The sequence below is a fragment of the Orbicella franksi genome, chromosome 2 (genome assembly GCF_964199315.1).
Source record: "Orbicella franksi chromosome 2, jaOrbFran1.1, whole genome shotgun sequence".
Lineage (NCBI taxonomy): Eukaryota > Metazoa > Cnidaria > Anthozoa > Scleractinia > Merulinidae > Orbicella > Orbicella franksi.
Window position 1 is genome coordinate 28440472 of NC_138146.1, and position 20077 is coordinate 28460548.

The following is a 20077-nucleotide window of genomic DNA, read 5'->3' on the forward strand; positions in this document are numbered from 1 at the left end:
GCATAACAGGTGTAATTCTCTTCATTTGCGCAATTCAAGTCATACAGTCTTCTTACGATAGAACCCACTTTTATTTGCTATTCACTTACATAACTCACTAAAGGAAAAAGCTGCAATACCTAACTATACAATATTTTAGCGGTACTTGATTTTCATGTTCTACTGGCTTATGCCAACAACTGAGTTGCTTGGCTTTGTTTTCATGATATATAGCCCTCGAGAGCAACCTGCTTCATCTTTTCATTTCGGCGTAAAGTAAAATTCAGAAACAATATCCACTTTCATTCACAGCAACCCAACTATACAAACTCTCTTACTTTGGTGACTTTTAGTTACACAATGGTTACCCTGATCTTCTCCTTTCTGTAAGTAATTTTCTTCTTGCTCGTCTTCTAAAGGCAGTTGGAGTTGGATTTGACCGTATTGTAAGGTTGATGAAGCGGTTGGTTCTAATTAATTTAACGCGATCTGCTTTGTAAACTACTCAAAGAGTTTAAAACTATTCTTTACAAACAGGACATAACTACACATCTACACGTTATGCACGGTATCTAATATTGAAATTCTAATTAGACAACAAACGTGACGTCAAACTAAATTCTCTGATACCTTATTCACACCAGACACAAAACAATCGAATGTTCCTTTGACTGACTTGACTGAACAAAAGCTAACTTTCCTTCGCTGGACTGAGCGGGTTGGCGCATGGAGAGGAAAGCTATGGTAGTTCGGTTCTAATCAGTTTTCTAAACGAAAACTTTGCTGCTGGCGTTTGTTTTGGAGTTGGCCTAGGGGAAAAGCTGCACAAGATACTAAACTAGACATGTAATTAATTTAAACGAAGAATTGATGTCTGAACTGTACACGTGGTTTGATTTAAACCAGCAAAATTACCCCGGCTTTCGCAGCCTAGCACTGCACAATCCGTTAAGTGAGCATAGAGGATACTCGTGATCAGATTTTCCTTGATAACATCACGCCTGCATGTGTAATCGTTTTGCACGATATAACGTAGGTTACATAAAACGGCTCTGAAATATTAATCTGACTTAACAGTAAAAAGCTAGGTACACTCCGCCACAAAACTCATTTGCCAAGACGGGACTGTACATCTAATGCGAAATCAATAGGAGTTCTCGTAAGGGGGTATAATGAACAGTTTAGACTGAAAAGTACAGTAATTCTTCAAAGTAAAATTATTGTCCACTGTAGAGAAGGAAAGGGCAAGGACAAGCTGATATACATATTTTTAAAATGTAATATTTTCAATTTCCACTCAGCACAAAACGTCTTTGAAACACGAAATTACCTAGACATTACGACAATGTATTTTGTAAACGTACAAAGGCTTATCCCTTTCCTTATGAAGACAAATATTTTACACTGAAGTTACTGACGCCCCAGTCGAGCAAACAGCACTTGACCACAGGTTGGCAGATTTGAAAACGCTCATGCAGACACAGGAAAGGGAGCTGAAGTCTTACATACACCTTATTTAGTGGTTTTAAAAATATTACACAAGGATATTTTATGATTGTCGTCGTAATTTCTGAGCCTCACGGGGATGGAGAAATTGTGAGAAATGATTAAGCTGTTCGCAACTCGAAGACAATCTCTCAAACCATCTAAATGGGCATTTCATTATTTCACTAAAGTTTTCTAATTTTTTAGCGTCACAGCTGGGCATTACGGTGTACACAATGAATATGGAATACTGTGACGTGTTCCCTAGATTATATGAGGTCAAATGACTTAGTAGCGAGTTTATAAGTGGAACTAATGCAGTCGAGAACTCGGCATTTTTGTCGATAAGGTATCAGCTAGCAATGTTAAAAAGTAATGATATAATGATATAGCAACGAGATTTTTTCTCGGATTAGAGTGACTGCTGTCCTCATGTTACAAGACGTTTTGGTACCTGTAAGGAATTATAAAAATAACAGGTTGGGAAAATACAAAACATAATAACGGACGGATGGATGGGTCGATCGTTAGTTCGATCGATAGAAATGCCAGGCAGCCAGCCAGTCTGACAACCAGCCATCTAGCCTGCCAGCCAGCCAGTCAGGCGGTCGGTCGGTCGGTCGGTCTGTGAGACAGAGTCAAGCAGTCAGCCAGTCAGCCAGTCAGTCAGTCAGTCAGTCAGTCAGTCAGTCAGTCAGTCACTCAGGCAGGCAGGCAGGCAGGTAGGCAGGCAAGCAGGCAGGCAGGCAGTCAGTCAGTCAGTCAGGCAGTATGTCAGTCATTCAGTCATTCATTCATTCATTCATTCATTCATTCAGTCAGTCAGTCAGTCAGGCAGTATGTCAGTCATTCAGTCAATCAGTCAGTCAATCAGTCAGTCAGTCAGTTTATTGTAAACAGACCAATACCTCCCTTTGGAGAGTAAGGCGTAATAAAGATATACTCTACTCTACTATACTATACTATTCATTCATTCATTCATTCATTCATTCATTCATTCATTCATTCATTCATTCATTCATTCATTCATTCAGTCAGTCAGTCAGTCAGTCAGTCAGTCAGTCAGTCAGTCAGGCAAGAGTAACTGCAAATACACGCCCATTTCGACGTTTATCCTGTAACTCTTTTTGCACTACTCCACATACTGACCATTCTATGTTGTCTGGGTGTAGGGTGGGCAGAAACGGGCGAGAATCAATACTTCAACTTACCTTCGTCTGATGCCTTCTTTCTCCTCGATCTTGCTCATCACTTCTTTGTCAGGCATTAGGATTGTGCGGAAACGCTTGAGAAACAAATTTGGTAACAAATACGTTAGTTTGTTGATTTGATCTGATGACGCAGAGAACTACAAATAATGATAACGATGTTCTTGTTATTAATTCGGCCTGGCATGGTCATTTAAACAGTTATCTTAATGTCTCGTTTTAATTTGAAGAATTGAGTAAGTTGAAAGATGACTACAGTTTCATTCCACACTCAGAGATGTCGATTTGGGACTGAAAGCAATCTAACCCACCGCTCATCACTCAGTGGTGCAATACTTCTGCATATCACTCATGTAAGTCCTATGAGAAAATTGTTGAATGGTTTTGTTCCAGTTTTCTCGTTTTAAAGACATCCTATCAATCCGATGCTTCAACGGATTTAAAATCCTACAAATCCGTTTTTTTTCCTTTTCCACTGCCATATTAACACGGCAGGGAAAGTTAGGGACTCATTACTCTCCTATAAATTCTCTCAACATTTTCTGCGTTGTTTCTCAAAGAAGCGAACGCCTTAACGACTGCGATAGCAAAGATTAGCTTCAGTCACATTTAATCATTGTGTGAATGGACAGATATAGTCCCCAAGCATGTCACGAAACTGATGGACATTTAAAGCTTACCTCATAAACAGTAAGGCTTGAGTCGAGTTTTAGATATCGATGGAGGGCATATCCTGGAACACAGAGGATGGCTGATATACACAGCATCCATCCCAGAAACTCGGCCCAACCTGGATATTTGACATCATTATAGGATATGCCTGTCCAGTCCACGCAGAACCAGATGAAAATCACCTGCAGTTGTCATAATGGAAAATACTGTTATTCTTTCCTAAGTTTGAAAAAGAACTGAGACCAAGGGGTGATAATGTTTCTCAAAAAATTAGCTGACCTACAAGAATTTTAATTTAGAAAGATCAGTGATAATTCGTTAGATATGAAACAAGCGGCCGTGCGACAATCTTTGGACTTTTTTAAAAATGAAACCGTGGATATTATTCGCCAATTGACGAACGGAAAGAAATCTGGGGCGAGTATTGTCTCGCGGTGGCTTGTGGGATCGTTACTGAGGACGACATCGCTCTTCGTCTTTTTTATGTCCTCAGTGACGGTCCAACAAGCCAATGAAAGATGAGCTCTTCTCGTTTCTAAAGTGACAATTTAGTTCAAGACCGAGGTTGGTAAATCTTTTACAGTCGTCTAGCAGGTTAAGGTCTCGTTCGTTAACAGGATAGCCTCAAAGCGAGTCTTGGTGCCCATCCTTTCATATGAAAATGAAATTCCGTTCACATGCAAATTAAACTCATTTTCATATGAATGGTTGTGTACCAGGCCTCGCTTTGATAGAGAGGCTTAAGGCAACTCGGAAATGGGCTATGAATCGGGCAAATCACTCCATCAACTTAGAACAGCTATGCAATAGCACCCATATAATCAAGAAAGAGCTCTCAATCTGTCAAAAACCTGTGATGGATTGGCATCCTTAATCCAACTACTTAACTCTTTCGGAAACTCCTTTCATTAGCTATACTGACAGTTATCAATATCATGCTTACGCCAATAATAACGGGTGAAATGTATTTCCAACACAGGCGGAAGTACAAATTGGGACGGTGGCCGATCATGTTCTCAATATCTGTGCAGAACTTTTCGGTTCCTGTAAATTAAAATAAATGTGTTTAAATGGAAACTTTATATCTAACCTCGTAAGTTTCATTTCACGGAAATAAAAGGAAAAGAGTACTCAAAGGATTTGGAGGGGAATACTGGGATGGGAGCGACGCAATTGCCGGCAGAAACTACAAATTGCCTAGAAATTGCCTCAATTCCACGCCAGATTATATTGTAATACAAATGGTACAAGGTAACCATGAAATGGCTATTATTAAATTAATGGCTAAAAAAATTATAAAAATTATTAAAATGGATGACGAAATAAATGAATAAATTAATCAAAGGAAATAAAAAAGGGGAAAAAAAAAAAAGAAACAACAACGACAAGTAAGAAATGTTTCATTGAATCTCATACCATTTGGCTCCTCCCAAAAATTGTCTCTACTCGTGATATCTTTTTCTATGCACAAGATATTGCATTGTTTGGTGATAGACACGTTGCCCAACAATCATGAACCCCTGGTACACAGCTTTTATAAATTAATAAATTTCAGTGTCTGGTTTCTCACCGTAGAACCATCCGATCCCCACGGCCTCCAGGAAGGCTATCAACACAAGAGATATTCCTCCTGCTTGGTAATCAAACATCTGAAACACGTACATTCCACCCTGGCGAGGAGAGAAATAGACTATCAAGAAATCTTAAAATTTGTCACTTGGTATAGGGCCCTATAAAAACCCAATAAAACAGAATTACTGGATTTTGTCGATTCAGCTCGTTGACATTCCGTGATTGGTATGTTACAAGTCTCGGTGCATTTGAATAGGTAGCAATATGACAAAGATGTTTCGAGTTTCTGAGCGTTTCCTAACTACCAGGTTTAGTTATCTGTGCAACTGGATGCTTCTCTGGCGAACATCTACCACGCAGTAACGGATCCTGGTATGACAGGAAATGGGGGCCTCCCGCTTTTTGAGTAAAGGTGTAAAGCCGAAGGGTTCCCATAGTGCTATTCATGAAGTCTTTCAATCTGGGTGAGCACCTTTTTACTCCAGGCGCCCACCTTGTATGCAAGTCTGGATCGGGCATGCACTCCACAAAGTTGAAATGGCTAAATGTTTCGATACTAGTATTTATTACTTCAGTCAGCTACATTTTATCCCCCACCCATCCCCCGTGACTCACCTGAGTCACGTGAGCAAGTCCAAGGAAGTAGCACACGATACAGAAACCCAGTGTAATGACGGATTTGTATCGACGGAAGCCTGGTCTCCAGTCTGCTAGCACTGTAGTGACCGTCTCCACCCCCACAAACTGTATAAAGATAAATAAACAGCAAATAAATATGATTAAAGAAGATATAGAAAAACATTTTAAAAGAAAAATAAACGCTACAACATGACGTTTCGTCGTCATCTTGTCGCCATTATCAAACGCAGATTAAAAAGAAAGGTTCAGTTCAGATATATACTAGCTTATGTGTTAAGGAGTCAAGAAAAATGTGAGGAACGATGTCAGCTAATTAAAAACTTTGCCCGAATAGAGTCCGCTTGTGCGTTTAAGTTTGTTTTCTTTTTGCCTTGATTAGCAGCATCTCGTAAATCAAGCATCCCAGCTTCCTTCTGCACTTCTTTAAGATGTTGAATTGTTCGTACATATTCAGCTGGTCTTGGTTGTGATTTTCTCGAAGGTGTTTTCCGACGGCTCATTACTTATGCTAATTAACGCGTTGGAACAGGTGTCGGCGTGTGTATAAACGAATAAATAACTTGAAACAAACACTGTTACATAAAAATGTTGACCTGACTGTCCAGTCCAAGATTGAACAACATGAAGAAGAAAATAAAAGCCCAGAATGGTGAAGCAGGCATTTGCTTGATTCCTTCAGGGTAGGCTATGAACGCCAAGCCGGGCCCTGCAAACGGATAGTTTGTTTATTAAACGGAGATTATATCACGACTACTTATTCATAATGACAATACTAATCAATCGGATTAACGGCCATAGGCTAAATACGGTACTACTAAATTATCTTATCACCTGACACACAGGATGACAAGATGACTTATTCTAGGATTTTTAAAACGTAAGTAAGAGTACCTCTTACATGGATGATCACGTTGGATGAACCAATAACTCTCCTAGCAAAGCTCAGCTCAGTTCAAACCCTTTTCTACACTCCACGAAATATTGGAGCATAGGATCAGAGCTTGCTACGAGCAGATTGACTGGAAAGTATCTGAATCAAAAAAATTAGTTCAAACAAAGTGTAACTTTGAAGGTCGTAGTCATTATTTTCGAATGCACAATTCTATGCTGGTGCAATAGACGCTTAATACATTCACGCATTAATGTTGTTCTATTCGACATAAAAGGGAGTTTAAGCAACCGCGATGTTCACGCTCCGGACAATGGCAACTAAAATTAGGTGTGTCTATGACTGTCAGAGCTAAGTATGTAGCACAGCGATCAATCCATAAACGAAATTTTGTGGTTGAGTTTCACGTTCCACAGAACTTGGTCATTCTAAGTAGTTGTTTTGCAGAGGACAGCTAAAAAATGGACCAAGATGTTTAGCGCACGTGCAAAGTCATTGTTCTGTTCACGAGACCTTTTGTTTAGCGACTGCTCCGTCATCGTTGCTGTTGTAGTTTGCTTAAACTCGCTTAAGTCGAAAGCGTGGCTGCCCTCGCAGGTGTTTCTAGTCAGCCTTACCTCCTTTCACAACGTCGGGCACCGGGACTCCAAGTATGTGGCTCATGTAACCCATCATAGTAAATATGACAAAACCAGCGAAGATACTCGTGCCACAGTTGATAAGGGAAACAATTAGCGTATCCCTATGGAGTGAACGACGATTTATAGCTTTAAAAGATTGCACTTGATAATAAGGGCCAGTACAAGCATGACGCGAACAGAGAAGATCTCAAACAACAGCGTTGGACGATGCAGAGTCAGGAGTCCACGGCTATGAAGTGCTGAAGCGAAAACCGAACGTGGCTGAATTACATTGTGAGGAGACCTGAGTCAAAGAGGAAAGGGAAGAGCCAAAAACACCAAGCTCCTTCTGCAGAAGCTTAAGTAAGTTAGAACGGGAATGCCATGGCAGAACGAGGTAACAGGGTTTTAATTTGTAAAGATACATGAACTGTTTGATGCACAAGGGTTATTGAACGACTGATAGTGCGAAAGGACAACAGCAGCCAGCTAGCAGTATTCTGTGACGTACTCGAATATAAATATTAGTTTACTCACTTTTCACAATTGTTGCGAAATTTGTTGTAGCTTCCATAGGTGATAAGCCCGCCAAACCCAACACTGAGCGAGAAGAAAATCTGACCCGCGGCCTGCACCCACACCTGCGACAAGCAAACATGTATCTGGTCACAATAGACTAAAATACGAGCTTCAAATAAGCAGTACATGAATAAGGTCTGAATAGGGTCAAATACAACAACAACAGCAACAACGACTTTATTCATTAACTGGTACATTACAGTTTAATAAAAATATGTATAAATAGAAGACCATAAAAATGTATGGCTTGAGTCTGGAGACTGAGGTAACTCCAAAGTTTTGTAGTCAGTCACCAGTTATTGTAATGTTTCTATAGATATTTAAGAGAATACTGAAGGAGAACAGGAATAGAATACGAAAATTTATTAGTCATATTACCTGAGGGTTCTTTAATTTTGAAAAGTCTGGTTTGAGATAGAAGATAACCCCCTCTCCTGCTCCTTCCAACGTGGCACCCCGAATCAACAGGATAAACAAAACCAGATAAGGAAAGGTAGCTGTGAAATACACGACCTGAAAGGAAGAACATAAAGACGAGCTCCAACATTTTAAACATATAGGTAAATACAGTTCTATTACAGCGACGTGAAGAAATGAAAAAGTTGCGATCAACATCTTGCCATGTAATTTGAAGAAGGAAAATAAAAAGGTGAAAAAGTACGCTACCTTGCCCGCAGATTTAATTCCTTTCCACACGCAGAAGTAAACGATGATCCAGCCCAGCAGGAGACACATGGCGAGTTCAAAGCGCACTTCACCTGCTGCCCCAATACCAGGGGATATTTCAAGAACCTTTTTGCTGAAACAGACAAAAAGCTGAAGATTTAACGAGCTTCGACATCTTAAATGTATCTTAATACTAAAAGGAATCGAACTTTGGTAGAAGTGGCAAAAAGTCCCTGTATGAACTATCAGAGCCTGGAACATTTGCTGTAGTCCCGAGTCTCTGAATGTTGAAAAACAAAACCGTTATTGCTCCCTAGCATTACCAAATGTCCTAGCGCGGTACAGTTCTTATTTAGCGCTCAGTATAAAGATAAAGATGTGTTCTGTGTTGTATGTGTTTGTACCGACCTAAATTTGCAGTAATACATATGTAGATCTGGCTGCCTCCCCTTTTTAACTCTCTAGTTATTTAAGGTGATTCCCCAGTAAAAGAACCCGCCATAGATTTCCGATGAAACTCGGTATGGTGTTGTTACAGGACAAGGAGATATTAAAAAAAAAAGCGTAATATAAAGAGGGGGTCACCGAGTTTGTTTTCACGCCGCAATGCTGACAAATACAGTTATTTAGGTGACTTTTGGTCATCTCAATGCGCAACAAATAAGTTCGATTATTTTTCAATGCCGTGTTATATGACGCAGAGTTTGACTTTCTTTGATTGTTTATTCATCTACGTCCCAGAAAAAATGTCTTCAATTACCCTGCATTTTTTTATCCTTTAAAGGAAACATAATTTGGACATGCACTGTTGGGCCCGTTTTGTCTCCCTCTGTAGTATTTATTTTATTTGCCAAAAAAGGTAGCCATAGATTTCTGCTAATTTTTTTCTCAGTTATTGACGATATTGTTCTCATTGAAATTATGAAATAAAAAGTGGGGGTCACCGTGCTCGCTTAAGAGAAAAGGAGCATTTATTTCGCTGTCGAGCTTACGTTTTGTACGCGCACGCGCTAATGACGCGAAAATCCTGCGGATTAGAGATGCGCAATGCAATACTAAGGAATCACTAAGGAATACTAAGGTAGCCAGGCCCCTAACTCTATTAATATATAACCTTGTAAAAATATTTCTATTAGTACGAGGGGAAATAAAGTTCGTTGTTGTTGTTAGTGAGGAGATCTGTGGACGTAGATAATCTCTTGAACTTGATCCTTGTCAGTCGATGAGCAGTTTGGCACATTAAATAAATCTGAATGGCTAAACTATTATACACTTCCAGCCGTTACTGTTTGTAAATGGAGGTCGTCCACAAAATGGCGACGTTTTCTCACTTCTCACTTTAGGTGGCTCAAAACAGTTTCTAGCACTTTCTAAGACTGAAATTTTGATGTTCTATTTCAAAAACGATGCACGAGTTTTTGAAATAGCTTCTCAATCGTGCCTAAGGAGTAAAAGAAAATGGAAATATTTACGAATTTTTCACGTTGTCGGCAAGTTTCTTGTTATAAAAAATTGTATTGTTATTCTCACTTTAGGTGGCTCAAAACAGTTTCTAACACTTTCCAAGACTAAGATTTTAACCACTCGTTATCAGTTCATGCTACAATCATGGAATCAAAAAACTGCCCAATCATTGCTGAACTCGTTGTTGTCACGTTCATGACACATTAGGTTACCATAGCAGCAGTATGACCTGCTAAAAAGCCCGGGAAGTACTCCCTTATATGGGCTATATAGGTATGTGCGGCCCCAAAGGGTAGGGTTTTTCAGCTGTTTTGGTCATAAATAGGGTATCGATTTTGGCCATTTTGGTAATAAATAGGGTATGGGGTAAGGCTTTTGCCATCTAGTCTTGATATGGGTATGTTCTTTTAAAAAGAAGCTACGTTTTCATCATTATCGATAAGACCATCGACAAAAACCCTTCATAAATTATGTTTAACATTGGTCTGAACAGGGAACTAATTATAAGGCAGGTCTGAAACAGGGTATTGATTTAAGGGTCAGGTAATAAATAGGGTGTCGAATTTTTGGTCAAGTCATAAATAGGGCAGATTTTGGTCATAAACAGGGTAAGGGTTCTGGGAAGCGGGACGCACACCGAATCCAATTTTTCTGGGAGTGCCCCCTCCCCCGCGCTAAAAAGTCCCTTGGAAAGTACTGGAAACTAGTTTTGAAAATTGAATGCAAATGCGGAGAACTAGTGGGAATCTCAAACTCATGATTTAATTGCTAAATAAGCAAAATTGGGAGAACCATTCAGGTTAGCAGATTTCCAACTGATCAAGCTGGATGTTTTAGGTAAAATCGGGGTTTTTCAGCCGGGACTCAAAAAACACTCGAAGAATAACCCAAGCTGATTTTAATACATGTTTTACAACAACATAAAAGGGTTCCAAAGGCGAAGTTTCAAGGAATTTGGAGTTATGGCACATGTCGAAAAATATCTCTGAATTTTATTTGTAAATTAGGAATTCGACCTAGCAACTGAAAGGGACTTTTTTAAAAATTGTGTGTTTATTCTCAATTGGCGCTCAGTCAAGCTGTAACCTGTTTTGGATACCTGAATACTTTGTCTTTCAAGAAAAAGGATCGATAAGTTTTGGTTTTCCTTTACACGCGAACGCAAATTAAGTTTAGATTACTAATTTTAAGCCTTTGACATGGGCCATTTTGGCGACCGTTGAGGCGAAAATCGTTTTTCTCGGTTTTCTCGAATTTAAAGCGCTTCGAGCTCCAAAAAACTATATCACGTTTCATATTTACCTAATGGCTATTTGTGGACGAAAAGAGAGAATAATCAATTTTTCGACTTCTGCCGTGCTATGTTTGCTAATTAAAAAAATTCACTCTTAACTTACTTGAAATATTCTTCTTCCGGAGATATCCATTTACAGTCGTCTTTAGAAACATTTACCCCCAGGGCCACACAGTCGGGAGGAGACTTACGGTCTGTTCTGAAATGCAATATAAAGTGCATTTGATTTTGGTTCAATTGTTCGACATTCATTGAAATCGATTTTCGACTGTTTTACTGTAATTATGTAACGTATCACCATTTTTGAAGGGCTACAGTACCAACATTATATTTAACAATTATTCCACGAGCGGCGCGTTGGATATGAGTTGGCTCTAATCATCTCATATCTATCTCATGGAATGACATGGGTAGTGGTGACTTAGCGTTGTTTGATCGAAGTTCAGAGTGCTTCAGCGCGAAGGAAAGAGATACCACGAGTGCAGGTATTCATGGGTTTTTCTTCAATAGCTGTAAAACATCGCGAACTTCGATCAAAAGAAAAGCAAACCAGGTAAACTACGACATGCCGTGGTACCGTTCTGAGTTTTTTTGCGTGTGATTGCACACTTCTGCCGGAAGTGTAGGAAGTGTGATTGCACACTACTTTTCTTGAAACAGCCGTATGTACATAAAAGAGATTATGTGGGTTGAGTTTGCTGTTGTGTTGTTGGTTCTCGCCTGGCTCCGAAGGTTTTTCTCCGGGTTCTCCGGTTTTCCTCTCTCCACAAAAACCAAACTTCTCCAAATTGCGAAGATAGAGGACCTGCATGAAAGCGACCTAAGGTTGATGTGGCTTCTTCTCTAAATATTCTAATTTACGTGCATAACGTACTGACATAACGGTGAGTTCCACGATTTATCACAACTTTCCCACGGTAGATGCTTCTGGAATGATGCAAACAGGTAGTAAAATGTCCATGCCATGATAACATTGTAGTAAACACTGCAGAGGAAGGTAATAATCACCATTCCAAGACCAATACCTGATAAAAGAAACACATCAATCAAAACGGCATTCCATACACCTTACAAGTTATCACTTGACAATCAGTTACTACTATTTTTTTCGCTCTACATTCCGTCTATTTATTATTCTTTATAAAATAACTGAGTTTCTACGCGCGCTCTGATTGGTTGATAGGTGTGTTTAAATGAGAGTATCCGAGACGTAGTCGATTCTCCGAACCCTCCTCGTGTTTAGATAAAGCTATGCAAAAACGGAAAAAGTGCTCTATTGCTTAAATAGTATTATCATTCTAGTATGGCATTCATTTAGCGCTCACTGTTCTGTGTCATTTTTTTTTGTACTAAATTTAGGTACTTTTGTTAACCTAGCTTATACCTTGTAGTTTGTTCTGCAGTGTCTAGGATAGCCACGTCAAGAATAAGCGTCGTCACTTCTGAATGCATTGCGTGCCGTTTACCTTAAGGCTAGTTTACACTAGCGCAAAAGCATTAAAAGCATTAAGCATAACGGTTGCTTGGGTGTGTGTGTGTGTGTGTACTGACCTAAACGTGTATAAATATATTAAAAATTTATAAAAAACGTTCACTGGCTATATAAAGTTAAAACTTTCAGAGCTTTCGGCTGTCGGACTACAGCCTTCGATGGATAAAAAATGGAAAAGATAACAACTACAAATATATACAAAAATAGGTGGGAATTCTTTTCTTTATAGTCCCACTTATTTTTGTATATATTTGTAGTTGCTATCTTTTCCATTTTTTATCCATCGAAGGCTGTAGTCCGACAGCCGAAAGCTCTGAAAGTTTTAACTTTATATAGCCAGTGAACGTTTTTTATAAATTTTTAATATGTTTTGTCCTGGCTATGGTTCTTCTATTTTTAATTGTATGAATATGTTTGTAAAACTGGCTGCCTGCCTGCCTTTATTTCAGGTAGCAAGACCGCCTCTCTCTTTTTTAAATAAGTTATACATAAATATCTGTATTTGGACCGAATGGTGGAAATAACTAAAGCTTGTAGCTCTTGTTGTAATCAGGTAGTCAGCATGAACGCAAAGTGCAATTTTGGACTTCATCATTCTTTCAAGATCTCATAAGGATTGAATTTTAAAAAGTACCGTTAACATCTCATTTTAACTATCTAAATTGAGCGCTGTGTACAGCTATCTCACCTCCCAGGGCAGGACAGTACGCTGCCCAGGCACCGACCACACCCTGTTGCACATACTGACCAAGTGCGACTTCAAGGTAGAAGATGGGGATTCCACAGAACACCAGGCAGATCACATAAGGGATCAGAAACGAAGCTGTAAGGGAAAGGCAAAGTAACATCGAGTATCAGTCTATGAAAATTGTTTGCTCCTCGGAACCCACAGTTTCCCTCGAGCTTTGCTCTTGGAAACTGCTCCCTTTTCGTAACAGGTAAAGTCCACGGCCAAGTATCCCTACATCATGATTTTCGCGCCAAATACTCTTTTACATCAGGTAACTCTTCAGTTGAGGAAACCTTTTCTAAGTATAGTATTTATACTTATTTAGCCTTTAATTATACTGGATTTTTCTTTTCCTGTGTTAAAGTAATTCCGTAGAAGTTTTAGAAGTATCGCTAGTTGCTCAAAATATTCACTCGCTATTCGTTTTAACGAGTTCGAATTTAGTTCGGATGACAGCTGATCATGCCCAAAATCTCTCGGAATGCCATACTCGAAATTTATCATCTGATATTGTACTTTTTTTTTCGGGCAATTTTCGTCAGTGAGTATTTTAAGTCATTTGAAGGAAGTACTATCTTTGAGTGTGCAAATGATAAATTATCTTCAAATCTATTTCTGTCGTAGTTAGTCATAGTTTGTTGCTAAATGAAATAAACTAATAGTTATGACATTTCACGATATTTGAACTTGACTTAAAAGAAAACAAAGAAATATCAAGGAAAACAAGGGGGCTATTGAAATCGCCCATTGAACCCCTCTTCCATTCTGTCACTTTAGAAAAACAATAGCCAAACCCAATGCAGATTGAACAGCTCGTCGCTGCCGGCTTTTCTCAGAGCAATCATTTTCAAATGACAAATTCCTTTGTTTTATCCAAAAGTGGCATAAGCAAAGAAATGAATGGTTCTTTGTAAAGATAAATTGTAAAGAGACGTTGTTTAGTAAAAAGATTTAAATAACAAAAGGCGCTGTCTTAATTTTGAATTGACACACTATTGCACAACACAACTTGCACTGAACCGTGACTTAATCAAATTATTCGCAAGAGTTAAAATATTCTCCCGTTCAAACACTGGCGAAAAATAATATTGTGAGATCAAAATGGCAGCTTATTCAACATGACAATAGAAATACGTCGTTCTGCTTTGTTTGTTCTAAGTCCAACATGCCTTGTAAGTTATGAGACTGGATTTTCAATAATTCCACCGGCGTTAAAAATAAACACGACTATTTTAAAATTGTTTGAGGCGACACCCGTTTTAAAAAGCACCAAGTAGGTGATAAAAGTTTTCTGTTAATGTCATAGAGTTAAAAACCTCTAGTAGCGAAGTTTGCGCAACAAAGTGCGCAATCGAACTGCAGAGCTTTGCGAAGTCTTTTTCACAGCGAGCATTAATAAAATTATGAAAGGTTTCCACTTTGGTCTAGTGGATTAACGGCAGGTCTGTGAATAATGCATCATACACGACTTTGAGCAGTGATTCCGCCACCACAGATTTATGCGGTGCCGGTCTTATTTGAAGTAGTATACAAATTAGAAGTCGCCTGCGGTTCACGTCGTATTTGTATTTTCTGCAATAAGCCTAATGCTTTTGTCACATAGTCTTTGATCCTACAGGGAGAAGACAGAATCTTTTGAAAATAACGAGCATGTTTTTCACGCTACCTGTTTATTTTCTCCCAAGACGGGAGACAAAACCGTTCAAATGATTGGATTGGATGTCCAACAGGCATATATCAAATCTAGTCACGCTAACATTCCAGCGCGCAGATTAAATCTGCGTTGTATACGAAAAATAAGAAGTGGATTGTCCATAAACTCTTCCTGTTGAAGTAACAACTCAGTTTTTTCCCGACTACACCACTGAGAAATAGTAATTTCAAAGTCTAAAAAGTTGCCAAGTAGCTGTGAAGTACCCTTTTTTTTATGCAAACTTGAACTTGTTGTCTCTGGTATTACGTGATCTAATTTTCAAGACAAGACATTCATTTACCTCCACCGTTACTAAAGCAAAGATAAGGGAATCGCCAGACATTTCCCAAGCCGACAGCGTATCCAATGCAGGAGAGGAGAAAGTCAAGTTTACGGCCCCATTTCTCACGTTCTTCTACTTCCACCTCGGGTTTGCCGGTAGGCACAAAGCTTGCCTTACTTTCCCTAACTTCTGAATCGGCAAGTCCAGCTCGACTGTCATAGCCGACCGGGTACAATTCGACGCCTTTTGTCGCCATCCTGAACCCTTCTGATGTTCGATTTGCCGCTGTCTTCGACGCTACAAAGCGTTGTTCGTTTTGGTGGGCTGATATTGTGGCTGACTGAGTTCCAATCTCTCGTGTTCAGAAAACTGCATAGTAATTTGAGCGCCAAACAAAAGGCCGCATAGTAGAGTCATTATCACATTCCATTCATATTATTACGAAATGCGAGTCTCCCTTAGTGAAAATGGCTTAGTTCTTGTTACTTCACATCGCTTTTTAAGTGCGTTTTATTAGAACTGCTGTAGCTATGTTTATTACAAAATTTCATTTTCTATCAATGAAAATATTTGGAAATTTCATGGTGTAATATTTACACAAAGACTGACCAATTCAAAACTCCCTCGAGCACCCTCTTTCACCGGGTATTTGAACTTTGAAGGTCTGGTTGTTCAAGTTCCCGTGTCCTAAGCCAAAATTAGTTGATTAATTGGACTCTAGGGACATTATGGCGCCATAAGTCACTTTGCCCTGTTTTCCAGAGTGCAAGAAAAAAAAAAAAATAAAAAAAATGAATAAAGATATAACACCACCCACTCGAACATGGCCTGGGTCGAACTTCTGGCTGACTGTCTCTGGAAGTATTGTTTCTGTAATTTGTATTACTAAAATACAAAATTGCTTTGAATTTCACAAGCAAAGCTACGCATTTACCTTCAAACAGCTCTCAAAGCTTTAGTTTTATTTTGAGCGACATGTTTTATTTTGTATTATCACAAGTAACTGTCAACTTTATTGTCAATTTTCACTCGTAAATTTGTGCGGTCGGGAATCTTTATGCGATATAAGGCGAGATTGCTGTCATCATTTTGTTAGAGAACGGGACTTTGGGCGCGATGCCCAACGAGTTTGCCAAACAGAAAGGTCTCTGAAGTCCCTTGGTCGGGACGAAACGAGCTGTGTAAGACTAGCCACGAACAATGTACTATCACAAGTAACTGTCAACTTAATTGTCATGGTTTATTTTATTATTTATTTTGTTCTTGTATTTACTGCTACATTTTATTTACAGAAAAACAGATACAAACACCAGACAATTACTTTGGTTTTGGTTGTCCTTCGGTTTGAGATTGGATAAGCAGTTTAATTGATAAGTAATTGGTTTGGTTTGGGTTTTACGACGCTCAGTTGAAAAAATTGCTGTAGACACAGTAAAGTAATTAAGATTTGTTAAAGGAAAACAAAAAGCGACATGATATCAAAAGAGCCTGAGATTGACTCTTGACGAATCTTCGCGCTTCTCCATCATGAGTCCAATATCCTGAGAAAACCAACGTGGCAAATATCCGTGAAATTCCCGGGCGGATGTTGATATCTCTATTTGATCGATAACTTGTAGGTCTTATAGCAGTCGGACCTTAAGTAAAACAACATCGACCGGATACAGCCATTCTCAGTCAAAACTCACTAAAACTGAAAGGTTACAAAGTTCTCTTTTCCCTTCTAGAGCATATTTTTATTAAGGTAACAATCCAATGGCTTGCAGTTCATAAGAGACATAAGAGTTACAACTGATTAGACCATTCCCACGCGGTTTGTCAGTGGTTTGTTGCTGCAGGGTCGGACTTGCCCCTCACCAACTTACAGTTGGACACGTGTTAAAAGCGTGCCTGTCTGTGTGACTTTGGTTTTTGAGGTGATCTTTGACTTTTACGACCTCCCCGGAAGAGATTTTTCCTTCTCTCTTTCTTCGTAATGGCTATTGTTGTCGGGAAATTCTGTTGCGATTTCATGTAATTCTTGAAGTAAGCAAGAGCAGAACGAGTTTCTTTAGTGCAGGCAATCTCAAGTCATTTTTTACGGAGAAAATCGACTCACGAGAGTAGCGTGACTCTGGTTGGCGGCGATATAAAAAGGGCTTTGTTTATCATCAAACCATTTGGATATTTGATGTCACTAATACAAACTGAGACGCGCTTTCACACTTCCGTGTTTGCTTTGCCCGCGCAACTTTCATACCTTAATATCACCCATCTTTCTAGGATCATACGTTAAGAAGGAAGTTATGAACATTACAAATATGTTTTAACGTTACAGGTTTATTTCTTTATCTGGTGAATGCCAGATTTGGAGAGATGTCAGACAAGCTTATTCAGACAGTGCAGTATGAGACCTGTACGGTGTGAAATTACATTACTGGGACGTTACGCAAACCCAGTCGCAACCTCGTCAAACATAAACGGCACGAAACAATCTCTATATATTTTTACGCACGCAATTAAACAGGTCGTCGACCCAGGGAAAAAAAACACCTGTATGATTGACGTTTTACGGTTCCTTGTACGATTGTGATTTTGTATAAGCAAAGCACGCGTCATTTCGCTTTTCGATCAAACCGTTATAAGATATCATTTTCTCGCCACCTAATAATCAGACGCGAAATGTTTAGCAGGGCTTCTTACTCCAGTCTAAAGGGCATTTCCTCCGGAAACTTAACTAAAGGGTCAACTATTAGATGGACTTGATATTAAATTATGGCGATGAGCCTGATATATTTAAATTAAAACACGATTTTTTTTGGCGTGTTGTGTCACTTTTTACTCCATGTCTGTTTTGACAAACTATGGGCAAAACTTGAGAGATGTCAAACACTCCTTTTCCGTGACAGCTTTATACTTCGCTTTTGGCGTTGACACAATCCTGAGGCATTTGCACTGAGAAGTGTGAGACTGACAAACTGAGCAGAAAATTCGCTGACAACTTCTTGAGTGTTTGTACAGGAATACGAATACAGAAATACGAATAAGAGATCATCGTGGGCGGAAATATAATAACGCATCTGCCGATAGAAAATGGAGGAAGGATAGTCGGCATATCTGAGCTAAACTCAAACAAAATGGCAGCCGATCTCCAAATTATGTTTATAAAGTGCATGTTAGTGTGTAAAGCGCACTTTTGGTGAAGTTTAAATATACCCCTTTAAGGGATGAAAATGAATACAGATTTTCAATGCAGACAAAAGAGAACCATGGCATACCTCCACCGTTACTGAAACATAGGTAAGGAAAACGCCACACATTGCCAAGCCCGACAGCATAACCAACGCACGACAGAATGAAATCCAATTTGCTTCCCCAAACCTCTCGGACAACTTCGTTCTCCTTCTCTGCCACTGCAGGGTTTTCATGTTGAGCTACCTCGCCTCTGGTGAGCGTGATATCACTTGGGGTGCCGACAGGATATAGCTCTAAGTTGGTTTTTTTGTCTTCCATGGCAATTTGTGGGTAGTTTCCTTCCGAAGCGAGAGGCTTTTTTTTTGTTTTGACCCAGTGCGTCGTTGTTTTGGATGTCTGATATGTTACCCACAGAGGACTCAGAGGTCAACAACAGGACCAATGGTAAATCTGAGAAATGCCGGGCAAAAATTAAGTGCGTCGTTGTTTTGGATGTCTGATATGTTACCCACAGAGGACTCAGAGGTCAACAACAGGACCAATGGTAAATCTGAGAAATGCCGGGCAAAAATTAAAAAGATCTTTGTGTTTTCATAACCCCCACAAGTATGCAGAGAATTTTATTTGTTAAGCCCAGTTTAGACTAGCCACATAACGACATAAACAGAACAACAGAAGAAGGACGTTTTGTCGTTATGTATGCAGTGTGAACATCCATAATGGCATTAATAGCAACATACACAACATAACAGCATAAACATAACGACACAAGGAGAAAAGGGATCTTTTCCTTATGTCGATGTTCACATTACCGACATAAGCGATTGCGTCGTTATGTTGTTGTGTCGCTAGTGTGAACCAGGCCTCAGTGATAACACGCGTGTGACATGTGCTATCTCGCGAGACCACCCGGAACGAGAAGGAAACATTTACGATGTGATTTACGCCATTTATAGCTTAAAATCTTTAAGTTACCACCAGCCCTCTCATTCGTGACTTGCACATTTCTGTTACATCCGTCACGCGGCTGTTGATTTGCAGAGGAGATAGTAGGACTGAAAATTGAGAGACATATCCTGGACCAACAAGCAATTTTGCCTCCGACTGCAAAAATTCCGCGGTATTGATCAATACCGTGGCAGTTACCCTCTATGCTACGTGGGTTAGTTGTCTCTTGTAGTGCGCGACCCGACGATGAGAAAGGCAGAGAGAAAGCTACTTTTTTCATTTATTCAAATTTCTCTAATCCAACAAGAACAGAATAGTTTACTCCAACCATGTACAAAACGAAAGAACAAACAGAAATTAAACACATTAAAAGAATTTATTCCACACTAGTCCTCTTATCAAGCTTTATTACAGCAAAATATTTTCGGCATTTTAAGACCTCCGTCTCTTTAAATCCTGATATAAAAAGCTCAGGTTCATCCTACCGTCGGGGCTAAGATATCCGGTTTTTGACAAGTTATAGTACAGACCCCTCCAACATGGACCTAAAATACTAAAGTGGACTGCTGTTTCCTAGTAATATCACTACAACTGCTTCCTTAACTCTATAACCTCTCTCCTTCTCTGCACATCGAACAACTATTGATTTTTTTTTCTCACTGTTTACCGAGGTAGATTCATGTAGGTTCA

At 39.3% G+C, this 20077-nt stretch overlaps 1 protein-coding gene across 2 annotated transcripts; it reads right to left on the bottom strand.

The window, feature by feature from the left end:
- Positions 1 to 49: 49 nt before the first annotated feature.
- On the bottom strand, positions 50 to 19087 carry LOC145479079 (sodium- and chloride-dependent GABA transporter 2-like). Of its 2 annotated transcripts, none has more exons than XM_081457329.1 (15): positions 18523 to 19087; positions 13248 to 13382; positions 11942 to 12092; positions 11171 to 11266; positions 8310 to 8442; positions 8022 to 8156; positions 7602 to 7705; positions 7062 to 7186; positions 6149 to 6261; positions 5532 to 5660; positions 4915 to 5014; positions 4288 to 4388; positions 3353 to 3526; positions 2676 to 2749; positions 50 to 1918 (listed from the first exon to the last, which is right to left on the bottom strand). In XM_081457329.1, exons 1-15 carry the CDS (start codon positions 18755 to 18757, stop codon positions 1900 to 1902), a joined length of 1824 nt encoding a protein of 607 aa, XP_081313455.1. In that variant the 5' UTR covers positions 18758 to 19087; the 3' UTR covers positions 50 to 1899. The 2 variants fall into 2 exon arrangements, with proteins under 2 accessions (XP_081313455.1, XP_081313454.1); XM_081457328.1 differs by lacking the exon at positions 18523 to 19087 and adding an exon at positions 15284 to 18514.
- Positions 19088 to 20077: the final 990 nt, after the last annotated feature.